At 41.3% G+C, this 24,517-nt stretch overlaps 1 protein-coding gene across 16 annotated transcripts in view; it reads right to left on the bottom strand.

The window, feature by feature from the left end:
* Positions 1-346: 346 nt before the first annotated feature.
* The window catches only part of LOC115809138 (neurexin-1a-like), a 226,294-nt gene continuing 202,123 nt past the window's right edge, over positions 347-24,517 (bottom strand). For 9 of the 16 annotated variants that reach the window (XM_030770669.1, XM_030770680.1, XM_030770678.1 and 6 more), the window contains 2 exons: positions 12,381-12,468; positions 347-1,118 (listed from right to left, as the gene is read on the bottom strand). In XM_030770669.1, the coding sequence (XP_030626529.1) occupies positions 814-1,118; positions 12,381-12,468 (393 nt within the window). In that variant the 3' untranslated portion in view covers positions 347-813. Of the gene's footprint in view, positions 1,119-6,908; positions 6,918-11,281; positions 11,291-12,380; positions 12,469-24,517 lie in introns of all 16 variants that reach the window. The other 7 variants (XM_030770675.1, XM_030770677.1, XM_030770668.1 and 4 more) reach the window with 2 other exon arrangements.

The following is a 24,517-nucleotide window of genomic DNA, read 5'->3' as shown; positions in this document are numbered from 1 at the left end:
CACTCTGGCTGAAGCGTCAGCCTCATTGTTCTTTGCACTTTGGATAGATTCATCAGCTGACATGACAAGAGTCTGTGTTTGCCCCCACCGTGTCTATAAAAAGTGCAAACACTTTGGCTGATTCCTTGGGCATAGTTAATTTCTCTCTGACTTTTTTCTTTTTCTCTGGGTCCTGTCAGTCCTCGTATGTCATGGATGTTTGGCGTATTTTTTTTTTTTTTTTTTTTTACGCAACTGGCTTTGTATTGTCTGTAGTCTTTCTGTCATAGAAAAAGTCTCAGCCACACAAACACAGGCAACATAAATGAAAACACTGACAGTTTTGTGACAATATATTTTCCTCAGACCCCACATTTCCTGTTTTGTTTAGTTTTTTTTTTTTTTTTTTTCCTAAAACAGGAAAGTGAGATTGTAATATCCTGGTGGCAGAAGGCTTTTGGCAGAACAGATGGGTCTGTATTGGTAATATTATCTTCAGTTATGGATAATCCTAGTATATTATTATGTCTTGTTTTATTCAGTCCAGTCTGTGTTTTTGCTGGGTTTCCAGTCCTCCGACTGCATGTCTGTTAGTCACGTATCAGTTCTGCTGTGTCTCCACTCAGTCCCATGTGCTTGTGTAGAGTGTTTAAGGAAAACCATGTATCTCTTTTTAGTATCACGCCATGAGGACTAAACTTTTAAAGAAGAGTTTTTTATTTTTTCTTTTCCAGTTTCATTTGACTTTGTTACTATACACATGTTGGTCTTCTGATTGGTCTCTTTATAAGGAAAGTTCAAAGCTGGTTACGAGAGAACCAGCAAATAGAAGGATCACACGTAATACTCCTTGTCCTTGTTCTTCTTGCTCTTGCTCGAGTTCTTGGCACTGTTGGTGGGTTTCTCCTTTACGACCGTACCGTTGGACTGTGCAGAGTTGCTGATATAGTTGCGGCTTTCGTCTACGTGGTAGGAGCCTTCGTCGCGGTTTCGATACTTGTACATGGCGTAGAGGAGGATGAGTATGCAGAGAGCGGCAGCTGCCACGATACCCACCACCATGCCAGTCGTGCTGCTGGATTCGCGAAATACCTCCGATGGCCCAGGATAGCCCTTAACCCCAGGGCCTGTGGGATTAGCTGTGAAAGAGAAAGTGAAACAGAGGCAAAGAGGTTATTACTCATATGAGGCAACAGCCCAACGTTTTTCACTTTAGCTCTCCTTCCTCATCATTTTTTCAAAAAATAATACACCACGACGCATGAGCTGGAAGTTGTGTGACTATATATGATTTACTCAATGAAATAAATAGTACATGAAACAAAAAGAAATTCGACAAGTGGAAATATGTTCAGAAAAATCAGATGAGTGAATTGCTGTTCACCAATTCACACTGTAATTGAAAGAATATGGTGAATATTTGCTTCCGCTAAGCAGGTGACCACAAGTCAATGCATCTACTTAGCATACTGGTCCTTTGAATATGGTTTGGTAGCTGACACTGGCTCTGTTTTTGCATGTGAGCCCTTCCTGCCTGCTAAGCTAACCAACATCATGGAGTCTACTCCAAAGCTATTTGCTACCTTACTGATTTAACACAATCCTAACACCAACCAATGACATGAAACATGTGACCTAATGAAAACAACTAAAATGGACGATTAAAAGACCCACTAAACATGCAGAACATGCCATTACAGTGCAGATTACAAACAAGACACAGAATAATCAACATAAATTTTCCCAGTGCTTTCAAACGAGACCAGTGACCGCCCCTTAATGACGGCTAAATGTTTGGGAACGGGGCATTAATGTGTGAGAGGCCTGGGCTTTAAGATCCATTTGCTACTTTGAATGGGAAACTGATTACGTATCAGTGAGACTCCATTATGTATGAGAGCTGTCCAAATTACAATCCAGTTCCCATCAACTCTGATAGCACTCTCTTCCAGTCCCTTTTTGTCTCTCTCTCTGTCTCTCTCTGTCTCTCTCTCTGTCCCCTTCTGCTAATGTTCTCATCAGACAAAGCATTTTTCAGTCTCTCATGCATTCTTCCATCTCTCTCTTTCTTCCATTGTCTTTATTGTCTCTTCGAAAACCTGAGTAAGTATGGATGAAGTATTTCTCCATTTTTCTAGCGGTGATGTCCTTGCAGGTGTTCAGACAGAACTGACAGCCACTGAGCTGCTTTATGAAGAACACTCTTTACATATTCCTACTGGCTGTAAAGTCGAAAGGAATAATAACGGTTTGATACGTCCTAACAAAGAAGATGAGTTGCCAGAGAGGATAAGACTTATACAAAGGCCGACTGGTTTAGGTTGTCTGTCAAAATCTGAAATGTGCTAAATGTTTTTTTAATATTTTTATTTATTCATTTATTTTTTATGGGCTGTTTTGGAGCTTGCATGTTTCTGCCAATAGAACCTCAACTTTGCTCTTTATTGAGTGAAAATATAGCATTACATAGATATTATTAGCTCATTAGCTCTTGGCTTCTTTATTGTGAGCCTGCTGAAGTTTGCCTTTCAGTGTCAAAAAAAAGGGAAAAAAAAAGTGTACTCACTGTAACTACCTCTGCTTAAAGTTAGAGAGGTTTTGTTCAAAAGGTGAATATGTCTTTTCTCTTTGTGTAATAACTGATCTGCATTGTGAAGGGGCTAAATATGAGTCTGCTGAAGGTAACGGTGCTAGAAGATATTCAAGGACATGTGGGAAAGTGCCAGTGGGAAGAACTGAGTGTGACTGAATGTAGGAACAGATTAGCTGTGTCTGCCATAGCCCATGTTATCCCTATGGACAGGTGTGAAGAAGGCTCTGTCCTTCAAGGCAAAAGCCCGTGGTTGACACTTCTCTCAACTGCCAGACAATAAAAGAAATATGGAACTACTTTCAAATTCACTTTGGGATTTTCAGTTTGTTTGTTCCTGAAATTTGGTGAGGGTGGAAGGTGGGGGGGTGAGGGCACAGAAGGAAAGAAGATAAGGATAGATGTAAAAGTCAGGCTCCTCTCACAGAGAGAGAGAGAGAAACTGGGCAAAAAGACAGAAAGTGAGGAAACTGAAGATTTTCCTTTGCAGGTTTGGGTCAGGGTCACATGACAGCTCCACTGCCGTGTTCACATCCTCTCACTCTTCACTGCTGCTGTGTTAGTGCTGAGTTAATGGCACCCGTGCAGGCTCCCTCTCGCACCTGTTCCGATGTGCAGATCTGTTGATTGGTGTCACGCAGAGAATGACGAGATTGTCAACAGGCGGATATCGACAGGGTTACACTGGGTTTTGAATCAATCGCACCCTAGAAACCTATCAGGGCCTGCCCCTACAATCATCTACTCCATGAAAATTGAGAGCAGTAATTGGTGTCATTTGGGGGAAAGCTAAAGGATGAAGGAAGTGACTCAGAGACAGTGCGGCTGCTTCATGGACGATATACAGCAAAGAGCTGAATGAAACTCGGAGGATAATTGAATCAGACTGAAATTATAACTGAACTGCGTTGTCATACAGCTTCTGAGCAATACCTGTGGCCCTCTTACAAGGTTGTGGATGTTTCATGCTTCTTGCTAATATTATTGCAGATATACTCCACATTGTCATTGAAATTGACAGAGCAATTAGTTGGGAAAAAAGAATACAAAAGGAAAAAAAAATCCCTAGACAAAAGCTTTCTTGTAAGATGAAAAGAGATGACCATAAAGCAGAAGCACTCCATCCAGGACTAAAGCTCCTGTGTGAATTTACTGACACTGCCATGTCTCTGTCCACAGTACTTGTCTTTCAGAATAGCTCCATCCAGTCTTAATGGTGTGCATCACTTGAAGTACTTAATGAGCCATGTGTCCATTCATCACATTTGACCTTTTTGTAAACTAACACTAATATTTTACATATATAATTACATAGTTAAAAATCAATTCTGTGCAACTGATGGTCCTCAAGCAGTAATAGATGCCAACTGCAGAGGTGGTGGTTGGCCTTTCTCTCTCTCTCTCTCTCTCGCTCTCCCGGGTAATCTCCTGACTCTCGGACACATCCTTTTCCACTTTGACTTCAGCTAGACCTCAGCAGGGATCCTAATGGGCCCCCACACCGTGTTCCCAGTGCTTTTCTGTGTCTGTGCATCTGCTTGTCTCTTCATCAACACTCCATCAACACAGAGTGAGGGGACCAGCGGTGAAATAGCGCCTGAAACAAGTGTTTAAAATAATGGGGGCTCTTATAAATTCTACTCAAGCGCACCCAAGGGTAAAATTAGACAGAGAGAAAACGACCTCTAAGTGGAGGCTTCTTTCGCGATGGCACTGCGGGGCCGCGCGGATGGAGAACAAGCCATAAACTAGAGGAAACTTTTGGGAGGTTGAAATGGTGTAAAAATGAGGGGAAAAAAAACAAAACATTTCATTCCTGGTCTCATATGAGACATACATTATGATGCCTCTTTTCTGGCCACTGTGAACAACCGCCCCCTCCTGTTGTTTTATTCATGGAGATAAATGTTTCAGTCATCTAGTCACTACACATTTCCTTTATAGACCTTCACGCCTGGCTGAGGTTTCAACAGGAAAAGGAGGTAGCCCAACACCTGGAATAGGAAACGATATGCTACTGCAAAACCCCTGTCAAGACTCATGATATAAATATACACACTCACTCACACACACACACACACACACACACACACACACTACACGCATAGTAATAGGGATGGAAGGAAACGTCTTGACTCTGCATTAGACAGGGAATGAGAATGTAGCACAGGAATGGACTGACACACTTCAGGAGTGTGATGGAATATTAGGCGGGCCGAAAGGGAGCGCCGAGGTTTCACTTTCCTGTTAATCCTGGCTGGATCCCCTGTGTGTTTCCTGAGACGTGTCTCGCTGAGGGATTACAGCGAGTGTGCATGGGGGCTGCGCGGCTAATTTACTTTGAAACACCTGACAAGCTTCTCTAGTCCTTACCCCCCACCCCCCACCCCTGCCCCTCTATGTCTATCTCGCCGTGAGATGAGTAGGACGGGAGATTCTGCCATGTCAGTGGGGATTTAAATAAATGCTTCAGTTTAAAGACTATTTTTCTTCATTTGTCTCTGGTGAGGAGGTTCATTTATTTGGTAATTTGGAGAGCAGGGTGAGAGTTGAGCAGAAAGAGGACATAAAGAGGCACATTGCAAGAGGTGAGAGGCTCTATCTGTTGCTTATTCTGAAGTAATGGAGCAAACAAGACTATTTATACTGTAATGAATGGACAACACTCTTCCTGACCTTTCTTTAGTGCTTGCTGATGAAGAGAGGAAGGAATGAAACACAACAGGGAGTACTGCTGTCACACTTCAGTCTGCTCATCAGAACCAGTGTGACCACCCTGCTCTGTATCAAGTGTGTCATTCACTCAAACCAAGGCAAGAAAAGCCTTTTGTCACAGAGTTAGAAACATGAATGGAAGGAAGGAATGCTCTCTTCAGGAGAAAAACAATTTCTTTTATCTGTAGCTGCCAACTGCAGGGTTTGTACTGGGTAGTTTATTTTGATGCCTAAAGAGATGTACAAACAGCATATGTTTATTAATCCCCATGGGAATTCTCTATTGTTTGTTTTCAGTGAAAATATTAAGTAAATAGACTATGAGTCTATGAAAGGAAAAAAAAAGGAAAGAAAAGTGAAAGTATGGCAAAGCAGCCAAGATCAAGGGGGGGACAAACACACATCTTGTGGATTCTTCACCTGCGATTGTTCATTGACAGCTGACTGGCTCTTCCTGCTTACACACAGGAAACATACTTGGCAACTCTGTAGATACAATATTTATCATTATACATCGGTTCTGAACAATATCCCTCAGCAGCTATTAATTATGTACATGCTGTCATAAATGATGGGTTTGGAACTGTATATGATGGAAATTCTGTACTGTACATCTGTCTGTGTGCATGTGTCAAATGAGGATATTCATTCTTCATCCAGGACAGCTTAGCTTCATGCAGGAGCTATGGCACTGGGAATCTGCCAGAAAAAGCCTGGGTTTAGTTTAGTTTGCTTGGTGACATATTTTGTAATCTGAGTGGATTAACGGAGCAGTAGTGTCATATACCCCGGCATAATCACCAGCTGTCAGGTTTGTCACATTTGGAGAGGATCAGCCTGCAGGCGGGTCACTGTATCAAGCAAAAGTAACACTCCCAGGCACAACACACAGAGGCATTAGCTCCTTGCCTTAATTAGCCCAGAGTCCTTGAGAAATCACAGACTCCCATCCAGTGCCACTCTGAAATGCATACCTTTGAGCCAAACAAGGGTGTGCAAGCTTTCGAGTTCTTCTCCCTAGGCTTGTGTGTTAGCCAAACAAGCAGAGAGGTTTCACATTCAAATGCTCAGATGTTTGAAATTCTGTCAGACGTGTGCAGTCTTTGCTAAATTAGCATTTAGATGTTTCAAAAGAGTGAGCGGAAGTCAAAGCAAACTAAGATAAAGGAATGTTACGTATATTAACTAATGTGGTGTCTTCAGCTTTTCTTTGCATAAGTACCCCTAAAAAGGAGAAGCTATGTGACCTATACAAGCAGACAGATTGAGTCTCCTTTGAGTTCTGAGGAATGTTCTCATGTGCTCCTGTAATAGATTGTGATGGCCCAAAAACAAAACTTGCAACATCCTCTTCATGTCTCAATTCTCTGAGTAAATGAGGAAGAAGGGGAAGTTTAATCACCCTGTGTTTATGTAGCTGCACTGCAGATCCTGTGGGGAAGGTTGTGCTGATATGGCGGGAAAAAGAGCTCCTGTTAAAAGAGCTCATTACTTTTCTGCACACGCTTCACCATCACAAGACCCATACGGAGGAACACGCCTTTTTTTTTTCCTCCTCACTTACTTTTACGACAGCTCACACCAGTTATTAGCCCATAAAACAAACAGCTCTAATGACACACACATGGTGGTTCTAAATGACTGCATGTATACATGCTTGTCTGGATGATGTGGTTAACCTTAATGCTGTCATTTAGTCATTAATATACTGGGGACAGTCATTATGCAAACACTGATAAAATGTGATTTTATATGAACATGGGTTCCACTTCACATATGTGTCTCAACTGGTGATTAAAGATCCAAAATGACAGGACTACTGTTTATGCAGCAGTTAACAATTCAAAGGTTAAACACAGCACAAACCAAAGAGTTACCAAACCATTAAGAGAAAGGGGAAAAAACCCTTCAAAACCTAATATCCGAGTTATATGTTCTTATTCCAATATCCACAAAAAGGAAAAAATGTCCTGGCGTTCAATTAGACTGTTTTCATACTGTGCAGCAATGCTCTGTTGTTCTGTTGGGTCCATTTGGGTTCCCTGGTCAGACATAAAAACAAGGCCTTTGCTGGGAGGTAACACATAGTGTTTTATGAGCATTATTCCATTCCTGTCCAAGATTCAGGCCATAATGGGCATTTCACGGATCATGGCCCCTTTCTATTGGAGCCGGCTGAGAGAAATACAGAGAGTGTTTACATTTCCTTTGCTTTATGTGTCCGCAGAAAGCAATTCCACCACTTGGTGAACCCACAGAGGGCTGTTTAGGGTACTAACCAGGCCGACTTTGGGCCGCCACGGACGCACTTGCGTTGGCCTTGACGCTGTTTTGCTCTTGTCATTTGAAAGCAACGGAATCCGTCATACGCCTTGCAGTTTAATTCGGAGACACATCACGTTAGTGTCAAAGTCAGCTCGCTGATGTCACTGACATGAGGCAAAGAGAGAGAAGAAAAGAGAGAGGTCGGAGGGAAACGGAAATAATTGAAAAGATAAATAAGGCGGGATGTTGTGTTTGTAGGGCCTCGCAGAGAGGCAGACATGACCATGAAATCCTGTTTTCTCTAAGAACACATTTCATTAAACGTGAGAGCGCCATCCCAGCCCTGTCAAGGATAATCTCTGCTGAAGGAGAGATAAACGAATGAATACAATTACCAAATATTGCAAACCTTTGGCCATATATTTGGCATCAAGCACCAACAGACAGCAACAGACGAAAGAAACACAAGAGAAAGCCAGTTGTTTCTTGCTCATGCCCAAAAGGCGAGTCCCTCTTGTGTAAATTTCAGACTAACCTATTCCTGCTCTGAGTCTTAAGTCACTTCATTAAAAATGGAGCTTTCAACTGGCATTTATTCCTTTAGAGATCTATCATTTAGACTTTAATAATTTTCCGCCATAGTAGGACTTGCCTTGTGACATGCAATATGCAAGCCAGCCTGTAAGAAAACCCAAAGCCAGAGCTCATGCGGAGAATGATTGAATAGTCTATTACATGTGGGCAGTGACCTCTCCAGCCACTGGCGTGTTGCATTTATTTCATTAATCTTAGAAATGCAATAAAACAATATTTTACTGTAATCATTTCTGCAGGAGGTCTACCTACTTGACACTGTCTTCAATCTAAAGACAAAATATACCATTTGCGACTTGATTAACTGCTTTGCTCCTTGTACGAGATTTTTTTTTTTTTTTTTGGTCTACTTTTCTTTCATTAAATCAACACATTTGCAGGATGTCACTCTCTGGTCACTGCGAACTCTACATTACATAAAAGTTCAATACGAAGAAGAAAAGAAGAAGTGTAAGCATGTAAATACGAATAAGTAAAGAAAAAAAAAAAGAATAATTAACCTTAAACTGCTGCAAAGTGTTGGAGAAAGCTAAGAGCTGCGAGACTAGGGAATGGAAGATGATTGATGGAAATGTCTTGGGGCCAATATTACAAGACGCAATATAAGCTCTTCTTGTGTTTGCTACTTTCGGAAAAAGCCGGTGTCGATGACAGCATTTAAACTGTGAGAAGACACATTTAGAGAAGACTTTGAAAGACTGCTTGTCACTCCTGTTCGATAAACACGCATAACAAAAACAAGGTGGTTAACCCTTGAACGCATAAGTTTTTAGGTACGAGCACATCGCTCCGAATCCAAATCTGGAAGTCAACAATGACATTACCCTCTTCAGCTCAGGATCCTATGTTTCTGTTCTGCAGCACAGTTGCAAAGCTGCCAGCTCTCATTTGGCTTCTTATTTTAGAGGCAACCAAAGAGGACAGAACAGTGGGGGCTTGGGCCAAAGACGTTTAGAGGACAAGCGGAAATGCAGTGTGACGGAACATCTGAAACGTAATATTTTTCAAATAAAGAAGCGTAAAGCCTGGAATGCTCTGATAGACAAAAGGAGAAATCTTTTAGGGGACTGTCTGTGTTCGTTCGTTATCTCTGGATCAATCTTGTCTATTATCTCCTCGCACAAAGCCCCCCCTTTAAATGCTTTCAGGGCTAGGCCACAACTTATTTCTCCACTCTTTTGTCAGTTTGACGCTGTCCTTTGGGACCATGGCGCTTAGCCTGACAGTGAGGGAAACATGGCCCACCCAAACATCACCCCCCCCCCCCCCTTTTTTTTAAATGTGTTTTCAGGTAGGGGTGGTGGTGCAAGGCCCATGTCCTCTGCACTGTGGTTTCTCAGCCAGGGGAAGGATTCAATTTGCTGCAGTGTGATCTAATCTGAGTCCTGCTGGAAGATTAGCACAGCTCGTGCTGCCTGTGCGATGTGGTTTCCAGGGCTAAGAGAAATAAAGCATAGCAATAAATAACCAGCGGGATCGATATCGCTCAATTGCTGATAGCACTGCCACTGAAGGATTCCTTCCATGATCAACGACCTGCTAGCCTGACCTTCAGGGACAACATGACTCCATGACATTTTACCATCACTTACTGTGGCACATGGGCAGCGCTCTGAGTTTTGTTTAAAACCTATCAACTACAAGGGTACATTCAGCCTTGGTACATTTTGCACTGCTGGTGGCATAACAGTTTTTTTTTTCTCCAGCAAGAAAGAGAAACTCGTCAAAATCATGCACTTGACCAGTACACAGGGTTCTAAACAGCAAGGTGGATTTTGTGTTGGAGGGAAGATTGAGATAAGCAAATGTGATTTGTAATTTGGCGTTGGGGACAATCAACAGGAATCGAACATGTAGAGAAAAGGTTGTTTTTAGTGGATAGAGAAAGAACCTTCAAGCGGCGCATGGTTGGGAGGGAGTGCAAACTCTCGGGGTAACCTGAGCTACTGGCCTCAGCTCAGTGGCAGTAGATTCAGTCCTTCACAGACGAACGAGCTATCAGCACGCACAGTGTCGAGCGCTCTGCAGACCGTGTGAATGGCTCTGAATGTAGATATTAATCAGTAATACACCGTCAGACAGCTGTCACCCTAAAAAGCCCACAAATCTGGTGTCAAATCTCCCTGCAGTTCGCTTGTGGAAAAGCTTCTCTCTCTCTCTCTCTCTGTCTCTCTCTGTAAAAAAGAAAAATGGGCCCAAGAGCATGTGGCTTCCTCTGTCCAGGTTAAACAGATGACCTTGTCCAAGATAGTGTCCCAACTTGCACATCTTGTCTTTGTGCACATTTTCTCTAATTGTGACTGACTTGGACTGAGAAAGCAGATGTGAATTGAGTGAGTATGTCATCAAGGCGCCGACAGATGTGGTAACCTATATTCTCTGTATTAGGGCTTATATCTCCTGCATTTTTAACATGTGCTATACACAATGCTGTCCGTTCACCTGAGCACAGAAGTTCATTTAGCAGAGGCTAAATTACTGCACGCTGATTGATACCGAGAGAAGGAGAGAAGCCTTAACACACCAGACGTTCGTTCGCCCTGTTTTCCGAGTATTTGTGTCGCATTTGAAATCCTTTCGTTCCAAGTTAAGCATTGTCTTTGATTTGTTTATAGGCCCTGTGTGATCCAAGCTGGGCTTCGAACCAAACACGACAAACAAGGTAATTAAACAAGACTGTTATGTACTGTTCTGCAGAGAACATATGCTTAATAATTTATGTGTGCATATGTTTTTTCCTGGATGCATTTATGATGGAACATCACTGTTCTTGCAGTGCATCTGTACTTTGATTTCTTTGTTTTGTACCTGTTTTAAAAATGGTCGCATGCGCTACTGCAAAACGTCTAAAAATACTGAATATGGTGCAGAGATTGCATCCCCCACTTAAAATGCACTAGGATAGTGTTGCTTTGTAAGACAATAATTGTATGTGCTGTAAAATACACTCTGCTTAAAATACACATGCCATGTAAATCGAACGCATAATGAAAAAATGGTGAGAAAACCCATGTATTTTCACTCTTACTGACAAATCTTGTGTGAACATTTCAAGAACTATTGAATCTTGTTATGAATACACATATTTTCCATGTGCCTCTGCTATTGGATAAACCTGTTATCTTTTAATAATGTCACTAAAACATGCTTCAGAATTTAGAATACAGTCCATTTCTTTACACTTCAAAACACACACACACACAGAGAGAGAGAGAGAGAGAGAGAGAGAGTTTGTTTCTGGCCTCTAATTGCGAATTCAAAATCATATTTGAACAAATCAAACTGACAAATGAGTGAAACAGGTCAATCAGAATAGGCATACGTGTGAACCTGTAAACCAGGTAACAATGGATTTGGCAGAGTGTGTGTGTGTGTGTTGTGGGTGTGTTTTTCTCGGCCCATCTTCGCATCTAGAAAGCCAAACATTCTCTATGTAAACTCCTTATTCTCCTCTCATTAAATGTATCCATTGACCTGATTAGGGTAATGTTTTTCCTCTCTTTCAAATAAATTTAAACTAAGCTGTTTGGGTAGACGTGTGTTTGTTTTCCTTAGAGGAGGTGTGACAACACTGAGGATACACTGGTAGCATGTCAAGTGTAATCACTGTTCGTAAACAAAGGCATACACAGCAGAACTGACTCCCCTGCTTACTGCTGAGCTTAATTAATGACAACAGGGATCTTGCATGCTTCAAGCTGCTGAATACAGGATATGAGGTCCCACTCTCAAAACTCTACCCCATCCTGACTGATTCTGTCTGGGCTTCCACCGCATGCTATCATGCTAATCCTGGCTTATTCTGTAGATCTGGCAATACAGCGTCACTGACTGATGGTTAAGATCCACTACATGAGATACAAGTGCAGAGAGAGAGAGAGAGAGAGAGAGAGAGAGAGAGAGAGAGAGGGAGAGGGAGGGAGGGAGGGAGAGAGAAAGAGAGAGAGAGGGAGAGAGAAAGAGAGAGAGAGAGAGGGAGAGAGAAAGAGAGAGAGAGAGAGAGAAGTCAGGTGGGAAGCCATGTGGTGGAGATTGTTCGTGCACACACAGACACACACACACACACACACACAAAACACAATTACTTTGGACAGTTGATTTTAGGAATGTCAGGGCCACGTCAGCGATGTAGTGAACATGACACACACACCAACACACACACACACACACACACAGACATACACGCGTGGAGATACTGACACAGCCAGAGAAAGTAGTAATAAAAGAGATGACTAACCTAACCCACCTGAGCTTGGCTCACAGGGATCGATGTCCTCGTCGTCACTTGGACACTCAGCAGACGCCACTAACAGCTCGTCTGTCGTCTGCAAAGAGAGAGAGATACAGAAAATGCTTTCAGTTCATAAGAACCTAGTGCACTGGCAAACCGAGACTATGACAATTCAATAACTTGTAGTGAAGTTGATGTGGAACATTTTGCAGGAAAAAAAAAAGACGCAATTACAGTCAACAGATGCGTTCCCTCCCTTTCTTTATACCCGCACATCTCTCTTTTTTACCTGACATCTTCATCATCGCCCTGCTCGTTTGTTTATTTCAAAAGGCAGTATCTGTAAAATGTGACAAAGTATGATGCATGCCACAAAACGAGGATTTCTCTTAGTACATCTGTGCTGCATGCTGCCAGAGGAGGGCTGTGCAAATGTACATTTAATTTGCTGTGCATGGGGGCTGATATACAGTGCTGCTCATCCAGATGGCAGTGCCAACGGATCCTGGAGTGCCACATCCATCACTCGCCTGACGTGATTTGTTTTTCCTGGTGGGAGATCCTGGCACTCTATACCAAAAGACAGAGGTGCTGGATCGATATCTATGCCCTCTCTCTCTCTTTCTCTCACCCCTCTCTTCCTCTTTTGAGCAATCCTCCACTCACAGGTGTGGTGGAAGAAAGAAAACACCTACAGGCACCTTCAGTGTGGTTGGGTTTTTTTTTCATTATCTATAAACACACTGTGTAATCTGAATATACAGTAGCACAGCGTAAAATGGCCATAGTTGTAACCAGAAAATCAGGTAATCAGCAAAGCTAAAGTCTCAATATCTCTAAGCACAGAGTAGTTTTAGTAAGCACTGCTTTGTACCCAATGTTGACCTGATATGAAATATTGCTTTAAAGTATCAGCCTCTAGGTCCTGCACTCTATCTTAAGACATCCTTCATTCTGAGCTATATGGATCAGTGAACCAGTACACACATCTGGGTGAGACCACCTTATTCAGACTCGCTCTGCAGTCCTCCAAGATTTTATCAACCCTGTGACAATCTCACATGAACCGAATCATTGTGTTTGACCCAGCTTATCAATACTACGACCCCCAATTTCTCATCCATATTTCATAGGCATAGTGGAGTTAAGCCGTTGGAAATGACAATAAATACACACATGCATGCACACATGCACGCACACACACATGCACACACGCACGCACGGTCGCACGCACACGTGTCACTGGGCACAGGTTTGCCAGCTGGTATTACAGTGTAGGTCAACATATGATGTGGTTTTGACCTGGACAAAATCCAATGACATTACAAATTCACAACGTGTTCCACTTTTGACAGTTTGTCTATGGGATATGTGAGGAGAATCGAGGGGAATATGATTCACATCGAAGGCTGAAGAGTACCTTGCATTAATGTGAAAAAAACACCACGCACTTTACCTCTAGCTGCTTCAGTTTCTCGATTAGACTTTCTAGTTGGTTTTCGTTCATTGGTTGATGTTGTTAGTGATGGTTTTGGTTTGTCCCTTGATGAAACAACATTATATAAAAAAAGAAAGAAAAGAAAAGAAAAAAAGAAAAAAAAGGGGGGGGGGGGGACAACAAGTTTTCACATAAAGCGAAACTCATATTTGGGGAGAGTGTTTGAGTCCATAAATCTGCAGCTGTTTCTTAAAGTGCTGAAGTGGAGGCCTTGGGCAGAGGAGGCCTCATTAATCTAGCTCTGCTTCCTAAAGCCACCCGGCCAGAGAGAGCAGCACAGGTACAGCAACAGCTCATTAATCTGGCCTAGCTCAAAGCTGGAATTAGCACCACATAACACAGATTTCAGCAGGAAAGTTCAGCTCTCAGACAGTTTTTTTTTTTTTTTTTGGGTTACTGAGATCTCTGTGTGTGTGTGTGTGTGTGAGTGTGTGTGTGAGAGAGAGAGAGAGAGAGAGAGAGAGAGAGAGAGAGAGAGAGAGAGCAGCAGCACTGATATAAATTAGTCAAATGATCTCTCATTTGACTCCCTAAGTAAGTAATTAACAGGAGTGTCTGGGTGTGAAAATGAGTGAAGCCAAAGTCCCTTTGGTAATGTCTACATAAAACAACACTGATCTTCAGTATGAGGAGTTTGTCCAAAGGAAAAAAAAAGAAAAAAAACCATAAATCTTTCAATTCCTGTAAATCACACTAGACCAGAAAATAAAAGTTTGAACAGCTGAAAATGAATGTCTCCGGTCTTTACCCTGATTTAGCCAAGCCATGTGGTTTGAACGAAGGATTCCGTCCTTATTCAGTCCGGGCTAGTGGTCGTTATTCTGTAAACTTCGTCACGTTCTGCTTCGATCTGCTAAGATTGATAATCCTCCCTCTTAATTGGACTTCCTGGGTTCCACAGTCAGAGCTGTGTGTCTATTGTGCTGAGTTGGAATGGCCTCAGACAGTCAACATAAGTAATCTACACCCTCATAATTTACCCCCCTCCCTCACCATTCTTCATGCCACCTGCCTCCAGGGGACTTCCCCAGCATAATTAGGACTCATATTTAAAGACTACCTCTCCTACTGAGTAAATCAGTGAACTGTTTTTGTGTCATCTTCTGGAAAGTATCCAATGTTTTTTTTTTAAATTTATTTTGGTATTTCTCTCTCTCTCTCTCTCTCTCTCTCTCTCGTTCTCTTCTTCCGTGTGTTTTGGTGGGTGCATGCTGCGCATGGAGCCTCTGCAGTGCTCACACACACACCCTCTGTGTGATGACCTGTCTGGATGTCTCTGAGGACTGCTGTGTTTTTCCTCTCTGTCTGTTGTTTTCTCTTTCTGCCCCAACGTGATGAATGCTCTTTGGCACACAAAGTGTCTCTTTGGAAATAGGTTGAAAGTCAGGAGGACGCTGAAGGCATCTGAAAGTTCCAGCTTTTCTGTCTGAAGTCTTTTCTCTCTGAGCTGGTAAAGTGTTCTATCGGGGATGGTCACTGTTTGCTTTGGTATTTTTTTTTTTTTTTTATTCCTTTTTTATGCTTTTTTCCCCCCTGTTCCTGTGCATTCTGTGTCTTCGATAACACCATGAGTGCTGATAGTTATCACTGTACAAACTGCTGAATTTATCTGAGATCACATGTTTGACATAAATGCCTTTCTCACATGGACTGATCTTATTCCACAGAAAGGTTTTCTCCCTCAAACAAGAACTAGCATTAGGACTGGGTCCAGTTCATATTCAACAAAAATCAGTCAAATCAGGAAGTTCAATATTGTCTTCTATGGGCTGAGGGAACTGGATGCATGTGCTGAGTCAGAAGAGTTTAAAAACACAGCCAGATACTGCAACAAAAACAGGTCAAATATGCAAAGGTCAAAACACATGCAAACCGGGTACCGAGGACCAGCTGGAGAAGTAATCACTTAAGCAGTGGTCAAATTGACAAAAAAAGTGCAGAGCACAATAGACTAGACAAAAAGCAAAATAAGAAAGCATGCAATGGTCTACACACACAAACTCCAAGACAAATAAATACCTGGAACAGCACAGAAGTTGGTGAACAAGAAAAGCAGGTAGTAATAATGATAACTGATGAATAAGTAGTATAATCTTTTGGTTAGTGATTGGTTGAGGTCGATTGCTGATGGATAGAACCAGAAGGAAGACGAGATGGAGGCCTGATAAACATATGAGTTGAAAAAGACTGTTGGAAAATGGTGGTATCTTAAACTTGGTGGAATTTGAACTTATTCACTTAATAGGCTGGATTTTATACTAAAAATCACTAGATAACCGCATGAAACCACCATCCCTTATTGAAATTTTAGTTTCATATCCCAGCAGGTGGTTGAAATTCCTGCATCAAAAACACCACAGTACATGTAGAGTTGCAAAGGGCAATTGTGTTTTATGTAGGGTAGTAAAAGCAAGAAAATCTTGACTTGTGGACTGTGACCTCACGGACCTTTGTATTTTCACAGTCCGTCAAGTCTAAAAAGGCTAAGACTCTGATTTTAAACAGAAAGGTTAGTTCCACACTGAAGCATTACCAGCACCTGTTACTACAAAACTTTGTACTTGAAAACTTATTTCTCCAAAGAGCACGGGGTTAGAACCATACTTTCATGGTGAAATCCAAAACTCTTGCAATTTGACATTGACAGTGACATCGACCTAACTTTCCTATGTTGCTTCTACATCCATGAATACAGAGAGACAGTTCTCTCTGCAGCAATAAAAAAATGAAGAATAACAGTGAATTAAATACAATTTAGGAAAGCTTAACTGAAAAGAATTAGTGAATCTGAAGAGTCCCACTCTCTGTGGGTCTTGGTCAAAGCTATTAAAAGAATAATTGAGTCCATATTTATTGAGGTTAAGAGTCATTGGTTCAAGGCTAACTGTCATATAAGCATTGATTTTCACTCAAATAGAGTCAGACACTGAGTGAGACACAGAATAAAGAAAACAAATGAAGTAGAAGGGGGAAAGACAGAAAGATAGAAATCCAAAAGAGCTTTTGTTTGCACAGTGCCGGGAGAAAAAAAAAGAGGGGGAAGGGGTTCAATACATAAGAATCATACTATTTTTGGCTGTGTCCTATTTCTGCTATGAATTTCAGATGCTAAAATATCATTTATGATGTTAAGCAAAGGCAAGACAAGAAACAAACACAAACAAACAAATCTAACTGTGCCTTGTGATCATCACCACTCTTCGGCAAAATCTTTTTTTACTGATGCAATATATCAAAACCATTCATCAGATTTTTCCTACTGACACAAAGCAGCTAATTCAGCACCATGTAACTAGGTCAATACTGATGGGTAATTTAGACCCAGATGCTCGATAGATTTCCTCTAAATAATGTAGGACCACTCTGTGGAAGCTACATGGAAATATCAGTGTGATAAGACATAAAGGTTATAAAAGACCACAAACTATCTAAACTCATATGCATATATAGGGGGTGTGATAACAGACAACACTGCAAAGGAGAACAACACTAATATTTAACAGATCAGTTAAGGCACAGACAGTGTTTCACAAAACGACATGCGTATTATAATATCGATGGTTGCCGTGTTTACAATAATAATGGTTAATGATGTGCCAAATAGTGCATCATCAAAATTAATTAGCAGGATGTGCACAGAGCCTACGGAGTTAAACGTGTCACTGTGAGCATTAACAAACATACTAGAGCAAGGTCAGGGAAGACAGTTGTTTGCTATTGTTCAGTTGTAGACTGGTTCCCTTGCAGGGAAGAGGTTTTACTTTATTTAAAGCTGAGCAGCTGTTTCTAGACCTGGGGCATAGACAATAGAGAGAGTGTGTGTGTGTGTGTGTGTGTGTGTGTATGCGCCTGTATGTGTGTGCACGTGTGTGTGTGTGTTAGAGGGAGAACAGAGTCTAGAGCTGAACGTTTCCTCCCAGGATACCAGCATGTCCCTACTGCCATACATCTTCCAGCAGGCTACTGTCACTGTGCTCAGGTCCCTCTAACAAGACTGCGGGATCCAGTCTTACTTTCATACACACAAACACACAGAGAGACAGAGAGAGAGAGAGAGAGAGAGAGAGAGAGTATAAGGAAAACTATAAAGGTTTGTCCATTATAATAATTGCTTAGCCTAGATCATTAATCCAATCATAGAAAGGATTAAAATAATACAATGTACTATTCATGTCCTCTTAATGTTCAACAGAGCACTAGCAATATCATACAGAATAAAACGCCTTCTTCAACACGAGTGAGAAAAGAAGAGAGACAGAGATGAAAAGCTGGATTTATGGAATATTCTCTTTCTGAATATCTGATGCGGTTTGAATTTGTCAATATATCTATTTGTCTGCTTTACGACGACTTTTTTTTTTTTAATACGCTCCAAAGCTTCTGTGAGTCTCTTAATATCCCATTCTGCTAGAGCCCACAGAAGTTCAGAGGACCACACAGAAGGGCACACGAATAGGCAGTGTGTTTAGCACAATGGTCAGAGAGAGATTTGGGCATGACTGCATGACTCAGGAGAGGTGAGAGAGAGGTGATTAAAGTCAAAGCGTACAGCGTTAATGAAGCCATCTGATAGTGCTAATGTCACCATAGCTCCTTAAAACCACATCCTCATTAAAAACTTCACTAGTGAGGGATGTAGGCAACACGACAGGGCCTTTTCATGTTTTTTTTTTTATTCCCAAGGCCATGGTCATATGTTTGATCCGCAGGTCTTTTTCACATCTATATTTTTTTCCCCTGCTTTTCCTGTTTGTTTCCCAGAACACTGATATTGCTTATTAAATTAATTTCTCTATCAAGAATACAAAGAGAACTTGCACTGGACTAGAAGCTTCTGTGGTCAAACAAACAAACAAACCCCCCTCCCCCCACAAAAAAAAAAGAATCTTGTATACCAAAAGAGTAGTACTGACTGATGTCATTCATTGAATACCTCTTTATGGTAATGAACAATGTCTGACCAAATTTAAGACCTATCCATGCAACTTTCAAGGCATGTAATGAGTGGGGGTGAAGTAATTTTTTTTTTTTCATTTCTTGTCTGAATACACACAGAAAGAAAAGCAGAAAAGAGAAAAAAAAACATGTGTGGTGTCTCTTTTTTTCAAAGAACTTCAAACTAGAGAAGAGAGGCAACATCAAAGACTTAGGAGGCATTTAAATATTCATTAATTTGACAGTTCATTTGGACACATTTCAAGAAATTTCCCCATGTTATGGGGAGTATGAATGTAGGACACTATTTTTTTTTTCCAGAAATACGAATAACACGGAGTTCTGTGAAAACGATTTGGATCCGGCATAAATGCACTGCACGCTTCTTTCTGTTCATATGATAAAAAGTGGCTGGTGAATACGGGAATGAGGCGGAAAAGGCTAGCATTTTGCAATTTCAGCTTGGTATGAAATCCATATTGGAGCTTAAGTATACGTTGTATCTGTTTTACATTCAATAGCTTCAATTTTCTTGTCCATAGAAGCAAAGCTATTAAGAGAGTGTCGGAGTGGGGTGTAGGCTATACACACTCATCTGGAGCAGATTTATGTTTCCTGTTTCTGTACACGGGAGTATCAGCACATGGTGTGATGTTTGTGGAGACTGGGGAAACACAGAGGAGCATGTTACAGTAGCACACGATCCCTGCACAATATGGTTATCTGCAGGCAGAAATGCAAGAACGCATGCGGGGCGGATTCCTCAAGAGGAGGATTGTGAACCACCATCCCCAACAGCAACACTTGACTCATTTCACAGTTCTCAGAGTGGAACGTTCCGGAAATCTGCAGAGCCTACTGTTACCTACATTATCCAACCCAGTCCTTCATAATTCATTCTTCTCATGGTCTGTTCTCCAAGTGTATATGGCATTTATAATTAATGCGCAAACAACAGAGGGGACTTTAAAATAGACTGCTCTTTGTCCTTCTCCTATCCCTTTACACATTTCTGATAAATGAAATCCCTCTGCATTGAAGTATTTTTCCCCCCTTGGATGTTTCCCTCCCCTGATATGATCGTTATCCGAAATCGAATCTAGAACCTGCGGTCGTCTGCTGCTCGCTTCTGTAACAATCCAAACTGATTGCAGAGAGCTGCTTGAGAGGGAATTTGATATACTGAGAAGCAACATGCGAATGAGAGAGGAATGACAATTATCAGCACAATGGCCCTCCAAATCATAAAACTTATCGTTTCAACATTCAGCAAGAGCTACTCGTTTTCAGCTCAAAGTTATGAAATCCAAAGAATTCCAAAGAAAGGAAAAAAGATTTCGTAAAACACATGAAACACACCAGAATTTGGTGATGGGCAAACATTTGTTCAGGTCCTGGATGCATATGCTAAAGAGAAGCATTCATAAGGGCCATAAGCAAATGCTCTACATATAAGCAGATCATAAAAATAAGCAGATGCACTACAAACACAAGCCTATGAATATTGTAAATAAATAAATAAATCGCAAACAAATAAATGAAATCAAATAAATGTAAAATATAAGTATAAATAAAGTTACTGACAATGATGAAATTAATCTGTCTCTACAGGAACATTCAAGTAAGAGAGAGAGAGAGAGAGAGAGAGAGAGAGAGAGAGAGAGACAGAGACAGAGAGACGAAGAAGGAAAAACAGGGAAGCGAGTGAAAGAGACTACTAAGCTTGCTCACAAATCACTGCCTCGCTGACTTTGCCTGCGTTTTGACATCCGGTCCCAGTCCCTCACGAGGCGACAGTGCCAAATTTGTCATCCTAATATAGATGCGTCCACGGCTGAGATTAATGTGTGCCGAGGCTGAATCCCACGCGTAACCTTTGCAAAAAACATGACGGGGGAAGCACACCTCTCTCCGAAAACAGCAGACGAGGTCGCCTTCGCTTCCCAGTGCGTAACGCCATTATCTGTGTCCCCTTCTCGCAAGTGCAAGTGATGATGTGCCAATCGCACAGGCGGGCACACATATCCTGTGCCTAATCAAGCATGTTTTCTCTGCGCAAAGTGTGTCAATGACAAAAAGGGCAGCACTGATGGTGTTGAAGTGTGAAAGGCACTGCCATCGTCTGTTCTCCCTCCACGTAAAGTGGATTACTGCAAGGCCCACACTCCTGCACGATGTCCTTTTTTAAACGTTTTGGCTTATTGAATGCTTTGAGGGTCAAATAAAAAAAAAACCCAAAAAAAACCCCAAAAAACAAAAACTGCAGATGCTTTGTGCTGATAAAATAAACGACATCCTAAATGACTGTGGCAGATTTTTAATTCAGATGAACGCCATTGTTAAATTGCTCTTGTGGAACTGACTGAGCTTTGCCATAAAACAGAGAGGCAACTTAGGCGTTTTGGTTGTTAAAACTGCGGGTTACCCCACACTGGAATTCTGGAACACGTTTTACCTTTAGTAACCATAACATGTGTAATCCATTAAATAAAATGAAATAAAAACAAAAACAAAACTACACAAAAAACAAAACAAAAAGATTAACCTAAAACAACAGGGTTTTCCCAAATTATAGCATTGTGTCCTCTGTTTTTTGTAGTGTGCATTATGAGAGCTGATGAGAGTTATGATGCTCTTATGTAATATTAGAGGAAGAAGGAATAACATAGATAAATACAATATTACACTTTGCTCAAACACATGCATTCGCTGTGAAAATAGATATTACATATATCATAATATTCAGGAATTTTATGTATGATACAGGATCCAAGTCAGCTCAGATCAGATGGCTTCTGTTTCTCCAGAGAAGTAATGAGAATATACAGCAGAAATATGTAATGCTGATATGCTTTCTGTCTCTTGGATTAAACATTTCTGGATATGAACACATCAAACTTAATTTGAGACCCACAGCTCTCCTCGCTGCTTTTCATAGGGCCTTTTTGTGCTTGGTTCATTCCCTCTCATCTCCTCTGCTCTCTGATCCTTTTCTCCCCCCCCTTTCCAAAACTGTTAATGGAAACACTAGGAAATTCTGTCTAAGTCCTGAAATCGATAGCCGTGACAGGAGGAGTCCTACGCCAGTCTGAGGATGAGGAAGATAAATTGTCTGCGCATCAGCAGAGCCTATCAGTAACTTAGAAGCTGATGCGAAGGTAAGGGAGTTGGACTGAGGGTGCAGTGTCTTTTTGTAAACATTTGGAAGGGGAGGTTCAGGGAATGCTCGTGTGACCAATAAAACTTGCCTAACAGGAGGTGAGGCCGCTGCTCCTGTCAGATGGATAGGAGCATTACATAGAGCTAAAGAAAAAAAAAAGATATTTTGGGGAGGTGTGTATGTGTGTGTGTGTGTGTGTGTATGTGTAGGGGGGGCATTTTAGGCTTTGTGGATAGGGGGAGGAATTAGTTTGCCATTGAAAAATGAAGGTGCTATTTTCACAATAAGAAAAAGCAGTTAAAATGCGCCCCTTGTCCTTTACCACAAGTACACTGTCAGCCTCTTTCAAAGCAATTAAGGCACAGGCGGAAAGAATGGTACACTTTTCATCAACCCTGTCACTCCACCTAAAAACTCTTGCCTTCAGGTTTTTTTGAGCAGATATTTAAACCCTCGTTGTGCAAAATAATCACCTGCACAATGCAAATTGCTGCACTGCCACCTATTTAATGTAAGCTGTTGCAGGAGAAAGATAAAAGCTATTTTTTTTTCATCCTTTCTCATTTTCCTGTTCCTCTGCCACATAGACCCGCAATTTATAAGGGTGATCACTAATCACACTCAGGAAGGTAGTCAGCACAATGAATTATTGATGGGATGTGTATAATGAAAGATTGGTGCACCATCCAGGATGCCATTACGGCAAGGGACAGGGACCAAACAAACAAATACTAACAGGATTAATTAGTGAAGAGGAACAAAAGAATGCAGGAAAGAACCTAACAGAAATGTTAGAGAAGGAAAATGGATAATGAGAGTGATTCAAGAGAGAGATCTTCTCTAGTTTTATGACCATAAAAGAGACGGCCATGAAAAAGGCAGCAGAGAAAGAGATAGATAAACAGAGAGAGGGAGGGAGAAAAAGAGAGAGAGAGAGAGAGAGAGAGAGAGAGAGAAGCTCCAGGGTGGTGTGCTGAAAACTGTACGCTGACATATGTCACATTCTCTTATTCCCACAAACTAAAATTCTTATTCTGTCAGGAAAATAAGTGAGCATTGCAAACCACATTTGAACAGTAAAGGCCTCAATAAATCAATTAAGCTAGGAGCAACACAGGATTAGTTCTATCAATAGTTTTATAGGCAGGGGTGCACATACAGTATGTGTGCCCCTGGTTATAGGTAATTCTTTCCCCCATTTGGAACCAACTGCTTGTCCTTTCAGTTGGAAGCAATTTCATTAAAAACCCCCCCAAAAACTCCAAAACTCCATGTGCATCACTTAAATGATAGTCACTTGTTTTTGCTTGAAGACTGACATGAAAAAATACTCAGAGCAAACAATTCTACACATTGCTAAAATGGTAATATACTCAGACTGGAAGAAGAAAATCAAAAATCTGGTCAGTCTGATGAAAACTTGACCTGCTATACATTAATTTATGCCCACTATGAAAATCTAAGATGCCTAGATAGCTTTTCCCTTTTGGATTATTTAGTGGCTCACTAGAGTATTAAAGAAGAGGAAGTCCAAACTGCTTTGACTGGGAGCTGATGAAGCTTAGAGAAGGTACAACATTAGAAATGCAACATTAGAGCACCACATTTCAGTGAGAAGATGGCAAAGAGGTCGTTCACTATGTCATCTCAAGTAAACTCAGAATGTTCTTAAGTGATGTTATCTTGTCTTGTCTGGTGGATTTAGTTTCATTTGAAGGACAGTGTGTGAGGTCATTCGGCCGTGCTCTCGACATAAAGACATTTTGATCACTACTCTCACTCTTACACCACTGTTCCACCAACCAGAAACGATCTCTCACATCCTTGGATACGGATGATGTTCATAGCTCTCAATCAATCTAAATAATGTAATGGACTTGACATTTTTGAGTTTAGGAGTTATAACTCACAGAAGTTGATATACTGCGCATCATATAATATACAGACGCAAAATGGAGGACTTTTTTAAAATTATGACTAAATTATGCTTATATGGCATGTCTACAAATCAAAATGTCACCAGTTTCCCCACTGAAAGAAGTGAAATAATGGTGTTCTTGAATATACACATTTGTCAGTGTAGCAGCTCTTGGTCGTTCTTTGTCCTCGGTGTGTGTGTGAATCTGTACCCATATATCTGATGTTCCTGCTGCTGACGAGGGTGTTAAGTCTCAGGAACGCATACATGACACAAAGCTGCCTCCACAGGTCACGATCAAATGATGTGTTTTCATGTTTCCAAACAGAGTCTAAAGGACTCTGTTAAAGCACAAAATCAATCACACACATTACCCTGAGTAACTCAGAATAATTGGTGAAGAATTTGTTTTTTAAAACATAATTGCACAGGATAAGCTGTGTGTGTGTGTGTGTGTGTGCGCGTGACTAGTGTGTGTGTGACTTGTGTGTGTGTGTGTGTGTGTGTGTGTGTGTGTGTGTGTGTGTGTGACGTGTGTGTGTGTGTGTGTGTGTGTAAAGGGCAGTTTTCATCATAGCCCCTGAAGGGGACAGTGTGATAGATCGGGCCTGTCGTTCGGAGTGCCCGACTTG

The sequence above is a fragment of the Chanos chanos genome, chromosome 4 (assembly GCF_902362185.1).
Source record: "Chanos chanos chromosome 4, fChaCha1.1, whole genome shotgun sequence".
NCBI lineage: Eukaryota > Metazoa > Chordata > Actinopteri > Gonorynchiformes > Chanidae > Chanos > Chanos chanos.
The sequence above is the reverse complement of the archived record's forward strand: the minus strand, read 5'-3'. Positions and strand labels throughout refer to the sequence as shown.